Source organism: Tympanuchus pallidicinctus, unplaced genomic scaffold, assembly GCF_026119805.1.
Source record: "Tympanuchus pallidicinctus isolate F22 unplaced genomic scaffold, pur_lepc_1.0 scaffold22, whole genome shotgun sequence".
NCBI lineage: Eukaryota > Metazoa > Chordata > Aves > Galliformes > Phasianidae > Tympanuchus > Tympanuchus pallidicinctus.
Window position 1 is genome coordinate 19,589,312 of NW_026294739.1, and position 13,781 is coordinate 19,603,092.

At 42.1% G+C, this 13,781-nt stretch overlaps 1 protein-coding gene across 7 annotated transcripts in view; it reads right to left on the reverse strand.

The window, feature by feature from the left end:
• Nucleotides 1-1,841: 1,841 nt before the first annotated feature.
• LOC128082672 (multiple epidermal growth factor-like domains protein 6) overlaps nucleotides 1,842-13,781 on the reverse strand; it is a 160,061-nt gene continuing 148,121 nt past the window's right edge. For 5 of the 7 annotated variants that reach the window (XM_052687083.1, XM_052687082.1, XM_052687084.1 and 2 more), the window contains 8 exons: nucleotides 11,389-11,520; nucleotides 10,286-10,411; nucleotides 9,701-9,829; nucleotides 7,805-7,933; nucleotides 7,458-7,586; nucleotides 6,690-6,815; nucleotides 3,880-4,008; nucleotides 1,842-3,396 (listed from right to left, as the gene is read on the reverse strand). In XM_052687083.1, the coding sequence (XP_052543043.1) occupies nucleotides 3,317-3,396; nucleotides 3,880-4,008; nucleotides 6,690-6,815; nucleotides 7,458-7,586; nucleotides 7,805-7,933; nucleotides 9,701-9,829; nucleotides 10,286-10,411; nucleotides 11,389-11,520 (980 nt within the window). In that variant the 3' untranslated portion in view covers nucleotides 1,842-3,316. Of the gene's footprint in view, nucleotides 3,397-3,879; nucleotides 4,009-6,689; nucleotides 6,816-7,457; nucleotides 7,587-7,804; nucleotides 7,934-9,700; nucleotides 9,830-10,285; nucleotides 10,412-11,388; nucleotides 11,521-13,781 lie in introns of those variants that run through there. The other 2 variants (XM_052687081.1, XR_008207775.1) reach the window with 2 other exon arrangements.

Below are 13,781 nucleotides of genomic sequence, written 5' to 3' on the forward strand. Positions count from 1 at the left end.
GTAAATTCGTTAATATGAAGAAAGGAATAGCATCAAAACATACTACTGATATCACAAACAAGTAAAATTACTTAATTAATAGCTAATTATGAGTAGCTTTAACTTTTCTTCTAGAAACTGACATCCTGCCTTTTTCCCTGCCTTGTGAAAAGTGAAAACCTTCACATATAGCAAACCAAGAAAAGACAATGAAAAGTACTCTACCAAAAGTCTGCTAAAATATCTGAAATACATAATTTTGATTCGTAGTTTTATACAGTTGTACTTCATTCTATGTTTTGGAACCAAAACTCATATCGAGACCCAAATCAGGACAGTCTGTTCTATGGAACTGAAGTAAACTTCTTTCATCAGGACAATAACATTAAGTAATTAAGAAGTATTTTGAAGAAGGAGTTAATAAAAAAGACTGCTGCATATGAATAGTTTTGTATGAATTGGCATTTTCCAATTAAAAACAAAAAGTCTGCTGAAGTATTTCCCAAGCAGATCTTCTTGGCCCTCTGATTCATTGGCACAGACTCAGTGTCAACCACTTAAAATACGTGTTTCATCACGTACCTAAAATGGTGACATTCTTTAATAATACTTCATACAAAATCTTTTATTTCCTTTATAGTACATATTTACAATTCTAATATCAAGTTACTGTGGAAAATGTAAACAAGGTACACAGGTGTAAAGAATATGGCTTGAGAAAAGTTTCTCCTTTGATTAGCTGCTCCAATCACATATAAGTATACTTAGATATGTAGATAAGAAAAGGCAGTATTTTTTATAAGCTGCTGTCAAACAGTAAAATGTAAGCTCTCAGGTTTTATGCATTAGCTGCTGAGTAACCACATCAGACATTGAGTATCTTTCCAAAAACTTCTATGTCCAAGAAACTGTAACAAGGCCAATGGAAGGTCCGTAAGGTGAGAAGAAACTGGGGCACACATCGTGCAAGGTGAGCTGAAGGAGCCGGGTATCTTCAGTCTTCGGAAGAGAAGACCATGGGAAGGTCTGCTGCTGTCTTCAACCACCCCATGGGGGCTGCAGACAAGATGAAGCCAAGCTCTTCTCAGAGGTGCACTTGAAAGGACAAGAAGCAGTGGATGGAAGTCAAAATGTGGGAAATTCTGGTTAGAAACTAGGAGAAATAAATCATGGATATGAAATATACATTAGGGCATGGTCCCAAAGAGGCTGTGGGCTCTCCATCCATGGAGATATTGGAAACAACTGGATGAATCTCTGAGCAATCTCATTTAACCTTGGAGGTGGCCGAAGAGAAACCTGGATCTCCAGATCTCATCCAATGCTCATTCTTTAATGTGAAAAATCTTGAATATGAGGCAGTGTTTACACTACTATTATAGTTTGGCTCTGCGGTAAATCCGTAGTTGAAATCAAGAGATGCCTGTTGCTGTACCTGGATGCTTTTTTTCTCCATCAGTTACTATAATGATATCTAATCATCTTGCACAAGATTTACCTAAACACTTCCAATTCAGTGAAATTGCCCCAGTTTCACAGTTAGAGATCAGACCTAGGCCAGCACATCTCCAAATGAACATTTTAACTACCATGGCTTATAGAAAAAATCCTGCTGAGAACAACTCACTTCAGACTAGTTTGGGAACAATAGATTTATCACATTTGCATCAGGAAAAGTGTTTTTTTTTGCAATTTACAGAGCTATCATAAAGAAAGGACAAGAGTTCAGAACCAGCTCCTGACATTTTCTGGCTGAAAGCACAGTTGGTTGGTTCATCTGGTTGCGGTCACAAATATCTCTACTGAGTTTAGAACGGCTTCCAACACCCATGAAATTTTGAATAACAACAATAAGACTTCCATGAGGCTTGAAAAAACACCTAGTAAACCTTTATTGCTTCCAAAAGATCACAGCTTGAATTGCAGTTCCAGGTGAGCAAGCATTACTTGCTTCGAACCAGACATATTGGTTGGACTTGAGGAGAACCAAGAAGTAACTGTTGCTTCACATACTCATTATCCAATTGCAAACATAAACATTATTCAAAATCACAAGTGAGCTTCAATTATTGCCACTTTCTCTCTTCTATGACAAAAATCCCTTGCGGAGTTGCGATTCGTTGTGGTGTGTGAATGGTAATGCTAGCATGAACACAAAACCTGGAAGAGCTTGTGCTACCTGGCCAGAGCCCGTGGTCCTGATGCCTTTAACCAAGGTCACTCCTGATTTAGTAAGACTCAAGAGGTTACTGAGCACGTTTTGTAACTCTTAATCTAAAGAGAAGTACTAAGAGTTACTCTGAAATCTTTTAGCCTTGTTAACTCAGAATACTAAAACAAAGAATATCATTTCTTAATAATGACTTGGTCCTATATTAAAAAAAAGCCTGTCTAAAGAGACAAAAATAGCACCAAAATGCCATTGTTGTAGGTGACCAACAGCAGCTGTTGAGTGGTATCAGGACTTGTTAAAGCTGATAATTAGATTACTGTGTGGTAAAGATCACATTATAATCCTTTACATAAAGAGAACTCAGATTACTGTTTCATATCTATCCTCACTATCGGCTTTCTCCATCCAAGATACAGCTTCCTCCACTGTAAGAAATTTTTGCAAGAACTGCTGAACAGTTTGACTTCACAAACTGCTGAGAAACTCCATTGATGAGATGGGAGAACACAGAAAACCAGAGGAGCCTGACAGTTAACATTGTGCTCTTTAGAAAGGAGCCTCAGATGCAAACAAGATATAGATGGAGACCTTCCAGCCAGCCAATTCACACTTGAAATACGATATGTATTCTCAAACGAATGAATAACTTATCAAAGATGGTGGCAGATTCTTCATCAGCTGTGACTTTAAGACTGGATGCTTTTCTAGAACATACAATGTTCTTCACAGACTTGGTGAATCCCACTGGTTTCTGAGCAATGTGATTTTGCAGTGAACTTGCATTAGCTTCATAATCTGTTAAATGCTCATTTAGCATGCCATGGCTCACTTTAAATTGGTGTGTTACTGATCCTCTTTGGAGCTGGTTTTACAAAAAGCAAAAAGAAAACAGAAAATCCACATGTCCAAGCTTTCAAGTAAGGAATTATACTACTTATCAGAAAGAATGTCCCAAGTAGACTAATGGAGAGGCAACAGGCTAGGAATAAATACATGAAACAGATTCAACTTTTTAAAAGGAACCAGCTACTAAAAGGCCTCTGTAGTCTTCCATAAGAAGTGTGAATACTTCAGTACAATTCAGGCTGAATTGAATACCTGTTTTCATATCCAAATTCAAATACCTTCTGTGCATATAAAAGAGTTCATTTATTAGTCCAAACGTTACTGTTGTAGAGCTCTCGGAAAAATATTCCCTCCTTCTTGAGTTTGTTCTTCATAAAAAGGAAGCTTTGGAGGGCCACCTAGAGAATTAAGTAGAAATGCAGCCTTAGGTCTATATAATATAATACTGCAATATAAATCACAGAATTTACATTTATATAATTTAATGAATGATAACCTTCAGAGGAAGGTAGAGGACTGAGTTATGTTGGCCACCTCACACAGGCAGGCAGAGCAAGCAAGACATTAAAAAAGTCCCTCAGATGGAAGGTTCCACAGTATTTCCTAAACTAAGGGAAGGACTGCATGGCATTACCAGCAAGCTGACCATGTTTAGATTAGAAGTGGGAAAAAAGTTCCGCATGGTCTTATGCATCATTAAAATGAGCAATCATCTAAATGAAGAACCAAAAAGCGAACCAAACGAAAACTTTTTGTTGAGCATTTTGTCACCCACACAGATCAATCTTCTGACGTTTTATCTTCTTACCCAGCCACTATTTCACCATGCTCTTCAACACACAACCAAAGCACAATGTCTGTAACACAATGTGCAGTGTTACCTTCCTTGCAGGTTGGCCCCATCCACGTGGCTGGACAGACACATTTCCCATTGTATGGGTTGCACTGGGACTTTTTGGCACACTGGCATCGCAGAGAGCAGTCGGGGCCATACTGGTCCGACCGGCAGCCTGGAAGGACAGAAGTGTTTGTTAGAGGATAAATGCTTTTCCCTGCTCGATGGCTGTGCTATGCTGAGGAGCATCCTTGAAAGTGCATGCAATAGAAATTCAGACCAAGGTCAGCATTCAGGGCAAAATGCAAGCACAGGAGGGAAATTAAGGATGTTTACTTAGAAAAAAAATATATTTAAGTCCCTGGATTTTCACTGGGAGAGAATGTAGAGCTCACACAGGTTTCAGTGAGAACTCAGACCTCCATCAAGCTCTGTAAACTAGGGGAAGCTTTGTGAGCCTCAACAGATGAACTGAAAATAACATTGTTTCTTAAAAAACGCCTTCATATAATTTCACATGAGGTTAATTCTTCTAACCCAGACTCTCACTTTGCCTAAAGTTATATGCTTATCAGTACGAAACTAAAAAAGCCTCAGTAAGTTATTAGTATACTGTATAGGAATTGTCCTAAATTATGACATGCTTTTGCTATTTCTCTCAGGAGGTACAGATTTGGGATTGGGAATCTGCTTTGACATCTACACCTGCTAATACTGAGCCATGACGCTTTGGAACACCTTGCAATCCTCAAGCTTTGTCTGCTGCACAGCCCACCCAAACTGTGACCCACCTGACCTGAAGAAGTTCCTGAAATGGGAACCATCCCTGGCATATACCCAGGGGCTGGCAGCACAAAAGGAGAGGTTTTGGGGCTGCCTGGCTATCAGTGTGGAGCAGAAAAGAGCTTTCACTCAAGCAATTCCCAAATGGAAATTAATTCATTTTAGGTATATTTGTACATCATGTCCACTTTGCACAATTCAGTTACTCCCTAGCAATGTAAACTCACAAAGGTCTCACTCCCAGCTCTGCAAAGGATGGGCAAATATATTTTATGGGCAAATTCTCATTGTAAGGAAAAGCCCCCAGCATGTCCCATGGCAGGGTGCTGAGAGCCCTGCACACAACAGCCTTCTTTCTCTCACCTCACCAACAGTGCTGTAAGTAACCCAAGCTGCCTTTCTCACATAGCTCTGCAGGGTTAACCCAAGCCCCCAGCCCCACATCAGCTGCAGCCCCAGCACGTGGGACAACCCTCCCCAAGTGCTCAGAGCTCGGCCTTTTCAATTAGGAAATGTTATGAGAAAAGGTCTCCACAAACACCTCTGGACCTGATTTTAATTTATGTAATACCACATTTTCATGTTAATAACAATGTGTATTTAAGACATCTGTTTGAAAGTCTGCAATGTTAATTTACTACAGAAAAGGAACGCCCATAAAAGTCTGTTATATTCTCTCTCTCTCTCTCTCTTTTTTTTTTTTAATTAACATTTTGCCTGTTTAATGGGTGCTTTACCAGAGTTCAAATTAAAATCAGGCCTTTTATCTTTATGGCTGCTGCACAGACACAGCTGCTCACAGTTATATCACAGATGAACTGCGCCTAATTGAAAATAAAAATGCAAATAAAACCTACCCCATAACAGCTTTCCATGGACGGGGGCGACCCTAGCTGATTTAAGAAAAATAAAAATGACTCCTAGAGTTTGCAAGAAGCAAAACCTTGGTTCACATCATCGGTGCTGAGCTTCCCCCTTGTGTTCCACTGCTGCTAGAATCGCACTGGAAAGGCCTCTGATGCACGGTGCTGAGTGCTGGGTGGCTGAAGTCCAGTGGCACCAGTGCAGGAGGATGGGCTGCTCAGTTTCTAGCAGGATGATGGTGCATGTTGGCAAGCAAGGCAATCTCCATTTTAGTTTTTGGGATTGCAGTAGCCTTCAGGCTCCCAGAATTTACTTGACTTCTTGCTTACATTAATAACAGGATGTTCAGAGCTGTTTCTTGCCCTGTCCCAGAACAAAAGGATGAGGAATATTCTCCCTTTGTGATACTGGGGATTGGGAGGAATGTGGTTCCTTGCGTGATCCTTCAATGTTAGCACATGGATGCTCACCACCCTGTACGTTGCTTGTTGGGATCACACATCCCTTTTCACACTTGCTAAAAGAAAAGTGCAGTTCTCTTAACTGATTGCCCTAAATTTCCACCAGCACAACTGAGATCAGAATCTGGCTCAAGAATCCCTGTCCTTACTGCCTCTCAGCCCTCAATGCTTTTGACAGTTTGCTCGGTTTCCTTCACAGGAGAATTCTCTCGCCTATTTTTACAAGCCTGTTGCAAAACAATTCTGCTTCTCTGGGCCAACCATTTACCAAGCACACAGCTCCTGTGTTGTGAATGAGGCAACGCTATTTGGAGTCAGTGTTCCCAAACTACTGCTGGTTCTCAGAACCAGGAACACTGCAGCAGCTCCACCACCCTCACCTCAAATTACACACTCTTTGAGCTCTTGGAAGAACCCCATAAGTGCCCCCATGACAAAATCCCCATGGAACCCAGTCCCTTCTTGCTTGTCGCAGAACCCTTGAGCCCTTCCTATTGTGCTGTGCTGACAATCATGACAAATGACATTTTACTGCTGGCCCATACATGGTTTTCCTATTGATGCATCAATTTAAACACTGATTTAATCACAGTAAGCCTATTGATAAACCTGGCAACCTGCAGGAGAATACTCTGCTGCAAACAGTGTGTCCTGGAATACTTTGTACTGGCACGCGTCCTTTTGCTGTTGTGCTCAGACCAACCAATGGATTTCACTGCACACCAGCACACAGGAAATACTCCCTTACCAATGTCACATTTGTCCCCAGTCTTTCCAGGTGGGCAGAGGCACTTCCCAGTGGCTGGGTTGCAAGGAGCTCCTCCGCAGTCACACCGGTGCTGGCACTGCTCACCAAAGCGCCCGCTGGCACAGCCTGGAGGGAAGAGACCCATAAATGCCCCTGTTAGGAGAACTGCACACCAACATCACAACAAATACGTCAGCCAGAGCAGGGCTTGAAGGATGGCTCGGAGGAAAGTTCGTAAACTCTGAGCTGAACTCAGTGCTAATGCCAAGTTTAATGAAGGATCGAATGCAGCAGATAGGCATAATATTTATGTGCACTCTCTTTAAGTTGGTTTCATCTAATCCAACTTATCAAAAGTATTTGTAAATCTGTCCCAAAACGTTACTGGCACTTATTTTCATTTTTAATTAGGGCTCTTTAGAAGACCATTTCATAACACTCCACTGGTCTGACATGCATCAATTTAATAATCTTACTTGGAATTTTAGAAGCAAACTTAAAATCAGTAAAAGAAACTTATTCTTAATAAACAACATGTGGAACTCATTGCTGCAAGACACCGTGGAGACCAGGACTTTCACTGTGCTAATCAGAACCAGAGTGGTTAACGCATAAGGAACTGAGAACACCCAGATACAGAACAGGTAAGCAATCACAAATCCAGTGTTTCAAGAACCGTGAAAAATATGGAAGAAGTGGTTCTGAACAAACAAACATTTAGATAAGGATGTGGTTTATTTGCTTTTTAAACCAGGTGGGTGTAAGTACCTTTCTCGCAGTGGATACCATGGTACCCCGAGGGACAAACGCACTGCCCCATCACGGCGTCGCAGCTCGCTCCGTTTTTACAGGCACATGCATGCAGGCAGCTCAGCCCATAAAACCCAGGGGGACACCCTGAGAAAGGAAAAGTGTCAAGTGAGGAAACAGGAGGAAGAAAAACATGGATCCGTTTGAGCTCCTCTATATTTGCAGCTACCTTCTTTGGGAGCCAGCAAAATTGATATTTGCCACTGCCGGTAGTAATCCCATTTGCTCTACAGGAACATCTCTGAGTTCCCATTTGTCCCTGCAGGAGGACAGGTGGTGGGGCTGTGCGGGGTTTGTGTACTCACCATGCTCACAAGAGCGGCCGTAGAACCCTGCTGGGCAGTGGCAGCAGCCCGTGAACCTGTCGCAGGTGCCGTTGTGCTGGCATGAGCAGTCCAAGCTGCAGCTGGGGCCATACTTGCCAGGAAGACATTCTGCTGGCCACGTGTGGACAGAGAAAAAGGACAAGAAAAACACCCATCTCACACCAAAATCTGATGGCTTTTACAGCTGAGGCATGACGCTCAAATAGTAACTTGCAGAGCTCAGGTGAACTCTCGTGAATTTCTTTCTCTCCATGCAGTCGTGCTCACTGAAGACATAGCATTTCTGCACCATTATTATGTATTTACATACTTTGATGAGGATTTATACTTTATAGATGTTTGAAGAGTTCAATATTCTTTCACTATATTGTTTATATTGAGCCTTTCCAGTCCCACAAGTGTTGTAAAGGCACATAATAAATGATATCTTCTTTTTCCACCCTCTACATCTACAGCAATGCTTTCTTTTAGACACATACGAAGTGTGAAAGAAAACATACAGCTTTTCCTGCTCCATGTTATCATTGGAATTCACAGTATTTGAACTCCTCATAAAGGAGAAAGGGAAGGTCTCTTTTTCACACATAGACTTTCCATGTATAACTAGATATCTACTTGTACTGAACTAAGTGCATCTCAAACTGTCGAAAACCATGTCATGAAAAAGTGACTGGTCAATATAACTAATATGGGCATAATTTCTGTGGAAGTGATAACTGGATGCAGTGCAGACCGACTTAACAGAGCATGGCCATGTACATATCAGATTCATAACTGCAAATGGCATATAAGGTCTTTGGAGAACATCATATCTAATCACCAGAAAGATACCTGATTAGAGATCTTTGATTTCTAGTCAAAACAGGCTCAAAACCACACTGCTGTGGAAAGAAAGATTCAGTTTTCCCATAGCTCAGTATGTATGTCAAAAGACAACCATGAAGACCTTCCTAGCAATACAGCACTCCATCCTTTATGCAACGAGCACATCTCTCCCCAGTGTTGGATATCAAAGTCATTTTATTTAAGCATATCTAGAGGATGCACACAAGACACTGTTCCACATCTGCACCATCCCATCACAGTTTGCAGCCCAAACACAGCCCATGTACGGTTATACAAATTTCAAGGAGCAGGCAGAGATGCTCACAGTCCATGCAACACTGTGTTTGCCAGTTATTGGTAAACAGCACTAATTTGGAGATGAAGGGAAGAGGTATTTTAGTGCTCATCCACAGTGGTATTGACATCATCACTCCAGTTGGCAGCTATTCTATATACATAAAGCAGAGCTCTGAATCTCATGCCTTTCAGGAAATGGAAAGAAAGAAAAGACACGCAAAAAGACTCTGTGCTCATTCTGCTCAGTGTGCTTTGAGAGCTGACACAGAGAAGTGAGGACAAGATAGCATGATAATTTCAATTGTTTTGGACAGATGTTGCCAGAACATCAGGGAAGTCAATATGTGAGAAGTTTAACTGCAGTCCAGTGCCAAAGGGAAGAGAAAATGGAGAGAGAAGGTAACAAGATGGGATTGAGATGCTGGCTTCTACTGACCTCAGGGGAGCAATTCAAAGAAGATACAAAAAAAATGTTCCCATGAACAAAAGAACAAAAAGTTGGATAGGAGAAGAAATAAGAGTCCATTCAAAGGAATTTACAAGGATTACAGAGTGAGACTCAAGAGGAAACTGTTTCTAAAAAGAGATCTAAAGCTCTAACTTTGGGCAAGGCAGCATGAGAGAAGCTACAACGATGAAAGCAGCTGGTAGTGAGATTAATTAAGCAAAACCTGTTCCTTTTTTGAAGGCCCACAGCCACTGCAAACCCCTGCTTGAATGCATGTGTTCACTACTACCAAAGGAAGACATTACCTTTCTCGCACGATTTTCCTGTCCAGCCGAGTCCACAAGTGCAGCTGCCATCCACGTGGTCACAGATAGCACCGTTCTGACAGCTGCACGTCAGGCGGCAGCTGGGGCCGAACCATCCCTGGGGACACACTACAGAGAATTAACAAAGTTTGGGAAAAAAAAAAATAATAAATTTAGCATCCCCCCAAAAGATGAAAGTGACAGGGAATAAATGCAAACACATGCTTCCTGCTGAGTATCCCACGTAACATCCATTCACAGCGCCCTCCCTGTGTGGTAAGAACACTTTCCCCATCTTTAGGTTCATGCTGCTTGAGCTGCAGTATTTGAAAGAAGTGACTTTATCTTTGCACAGAAAGCAGTGCAGTGGTGCTGGTGGAAGGGCAGTGAGATACGGGCAGAGATGGGTAGGAAAAGGGCAGGGCAGCGGAACAGGGGGACAAGGCTGAGACCCTGCAAAATGCAGCAAGCATTATCGAGCCAATATTGGCTTCAAACACAGTGGGAAACACAATGCTTGGCACTGAGTTTAATTTGCAACTATGAGCCCAGCAGACGAGCTGAACTCCGGTCCCACTTTGTTACCTTGTTGGCAGCCAGGTCCCATTTGGCCAGGAGGACAGGTACAGCTGCCAGTCCGTGGGTCACACTGACCTTTACCACATGCACAAAACAGGGCGCAGTCCTTCCCGTATCGATTTTCTGGGCAAGCTGAAGGAAACACAGACTTCTGTTAAACACCTAGGGTATGCCAGTTTTCATTTCCAATGAAGGCAGGATCTATTGATGGGAGTTGGCTTCCTCTTTGTTCCATCTAACACACTTCGAAACGACTGTGAAAACAAATCCCTTCCAAAGACATGACTGCCTCTTCCTCTGAAATCTTTCTTTTAAAGTTGTAAATATAGCCTACACTTTCACGTGAAATACTTAGTAGGTTTTCCACCAGTAAGGCAAGTGTGCATATCAGCTGCTCATGCTTCAAGCTAAAGACTTATTTCCTTCCTCAATACTGATGCTCTCCTATGCTGAAGAGCAAAGCTACCAACTGCTTAGCATTAAAGCATTGTCTTTCTGTGAATAAGCTGAAAGAAGCTTCAGAAAGGGACTGAAGATGATAAAACATCAGTTAAGCTCTGATTAACACTGAAACCTCTATAGTTGGTACAGGTATAGCAAGTGGAAATCCCAAAGGCTCTGTATTTATCCATATTAGGAGATCTTAGCTTTGGAAATACCACAGAAATTCAGCCACATGATCTAGCCCTGAAATAGAGAAGTACGAGAAGTGTTGCCATGGAGCCTTTACCAGTTTTGCCATGACAAATCTTGTTCTTTTTCCCATTTATTGAAAATAATGGCACCGTAGCATGAAACAAAATATTGAGACAATTTCTCAACCTAGAAATTTTGGACAGGAAGAAGGAACTTGAGCAATTCATGTTGAGTTGGCTCTCGAAACAAATTTGGGCAAGTAGGTTGTAATCCTGGGATGAGTGTCCTTGCTTCTACTCACACAGAAAAGAAGGAAAATATTTTGCAAGAGAATTTTTACAAAGCTGGAATCCCGATTTACAGTTCAAGGAGGAGGTAACTGCAATCTGTCTGTTTTTATACTGACAAATTCTTACGCAGATTATTCTCTCTGCTGTTTTTTCGAAAGAAACAGAACATGAATGTTGGCTTACTTTTACTACAGTCGGCTCCAATGAAACCAGGCGCGCAATCACAAGTTCCCGACACTGGGTCGCAATGGCCTCCATTCATGCACTTACAGGATTTTTGGCAGTTTGAACCGTAAGTACCTTTTGGACACCCTGCTTTAAGGAAAACAAAAAGGCAATTAGGCTACGCTGCTGCTGGGACTTTCACATTTCATGTCATAAGCCCTTTGTTGCCTTCGTGCAAAATTCGATTTTCATTTTCTAACTCTATTTGCTTTCAGAGGATCAGCAGAAAGCACTGACAGGCAGATGGCTGCCTTGAGCAGAGAACCTCTTTTTGACTCCAAGCCAAAGCCCCAGAGAGCCTGACTGGCTCCTCCTTCTATTTCTCATCCTTGAAGGTAGCAAGAAAAGCAAGCCCAGAGATTCTCCTCCTAGAGAATTCTTCAGAGATTCTCCTCTTAGATTTCTACACCAAATCAACTTACTCTCTTTTCCTTTCCATGGCAGAGGAAGGAGATGGGGCTCTGGTCTCTCTTTCAATGGGCAACAGCAGCCTGCTTTATCACGAGGAGCCATGAGCAGCACTGCCTCATTGTGCTCCTGTTTTAGCTGAGCAGTTCTAGAAAGTGGGCAAGTTTCATCTTGTGAAAATGTTCAAGCAGCAAAAGTTGGATTCACTAAAATCTACTCTTCACCACCAAACTGGAATTTGCAGTGCTGTGGCAAACCTAGTGAGCTGTAGATGGAAGACTTCAAAGATGTGCGTGTGACAGTAATGCGGAATTTCAGGTGATGCCTTCTCAGAAAGTAGATACAGGAGTGAGATGCTTTAAATGCAAAGCCAGAAAATTCTCTGAGAAGAATAAGGCTTTGTTCTGGAATCACTCAAACAAACACAAGACCTGGATGGACTACTAAGCCAGTGTTATATGGCAATGAGTTTCTCCCAGTTTTCAGTATACCAGAGGAGTGAAAAGCCTGTGCTTCTAGAGCAATCATTGTTCAACAGTCGCATTCATCTCCCTGCCTCCGAATGACATTTCTTTGCCCCTTTCTTCCTTCTCTTAATCTCCACCAAAGGAAAGCTTATGGCTACTTTGGCAATCTGGCTGAATGTATATTTGCACGTCTCCAGGCAACAGATTTCTTGCAATCTCTGTATGAAGAACTTTATATTTTTTTTTTCTGTTTTCTGAAAGCATCAAAGCATGGTCTGAGTGCCTGGAGAAATCCCTGGGTTTTTCAAACCATTCCATAGAGAAGGAGAGCTTACGGTAACGCTTTAAAGGGATGCCTTTTAAAATAAAGCTGAAAATTGGCTTCTGCTCAAATCAGGATAGCAGATCATCAGGGCTAAACAGATACACACTTTTCCAACATGCAGATACTCTCCTCAGCCCTTCTCATCTCCATGAATACTTTGTCAGTGCTTCCATCTGTTGGTGCAGAAAATCTGTTTCATGTGCAAACCCTGGCACTGAGGTGTGAGCCCTGCAACATCTATTTCATGGAAATGAAGCTAAGGGCACACCCTGATTCAATGATTTAATTGGACTCTGAGTGAGTTTCTCTCTTCATCCTCCCTTTCCTTTCAGTCATCATTTGGCTTTTCTCTTTTTTAATTCAGTTTCCCACACTCCCACACACTTGGCTTCTCCCTGGCAAAGCTTTCAGGGCTGTTCCTCAAGACTAGAAAGAGCTGTTCCATTAAAAAAAGGGGATGCAGCAATTCCCCCAGTACCAATTTATTTACCCTTGCAACATTTCACTTAGTTTTGTTCAAGACAGAGCAGCACAAGCAGGGCAAAACTGTTGGCTACGTGACTGCTACCAATGCCATCTCATCTGCTGCTGCTTTGGGGGAGAACGATGCAGACAGCTACAGCAATTGACACGCAGTCCTGCCATTTATAGAGGGTTAGCCTCTAACCACCAGTTATCTAATAAAGACATTTTCTAATTTAACAGTTTCCTGTGCATTTGACATGTTATTCTGAGAATGGCAGGAGAAGCAGACAGATTTCTAACTCATTTCCTGAGTTTTCCCTTCTGGTTTGGGTGGTTTTGCCATGACCAATAGTTCCTAAATCTTTTCATACCAACCACATACACTAAGTCTTTCCTTACCGCTATTATTAACGCACCGTCAGAAACACATTTTGGAAGCATCCTGTTACCCACAGCTTGAAGGTGAGGTTGGTGATGTCTTTCTGGCTCAGGGTTCACCCAACTCGAGATGTAGCATGGTCTTTCTGCCCATGACAACACCCCTTACAGGTTTTTGCTCCTAACACCACTCCAGTAGATCTGCCCATCCTCTGAGTTACAGACAGCTGAAGGGAACCTTATTGCTAGTTTGTCTGCTTCCTCAGGATCCTTCCTGAAACAGGAGACTGTTTCAGCTCTTCACTCCA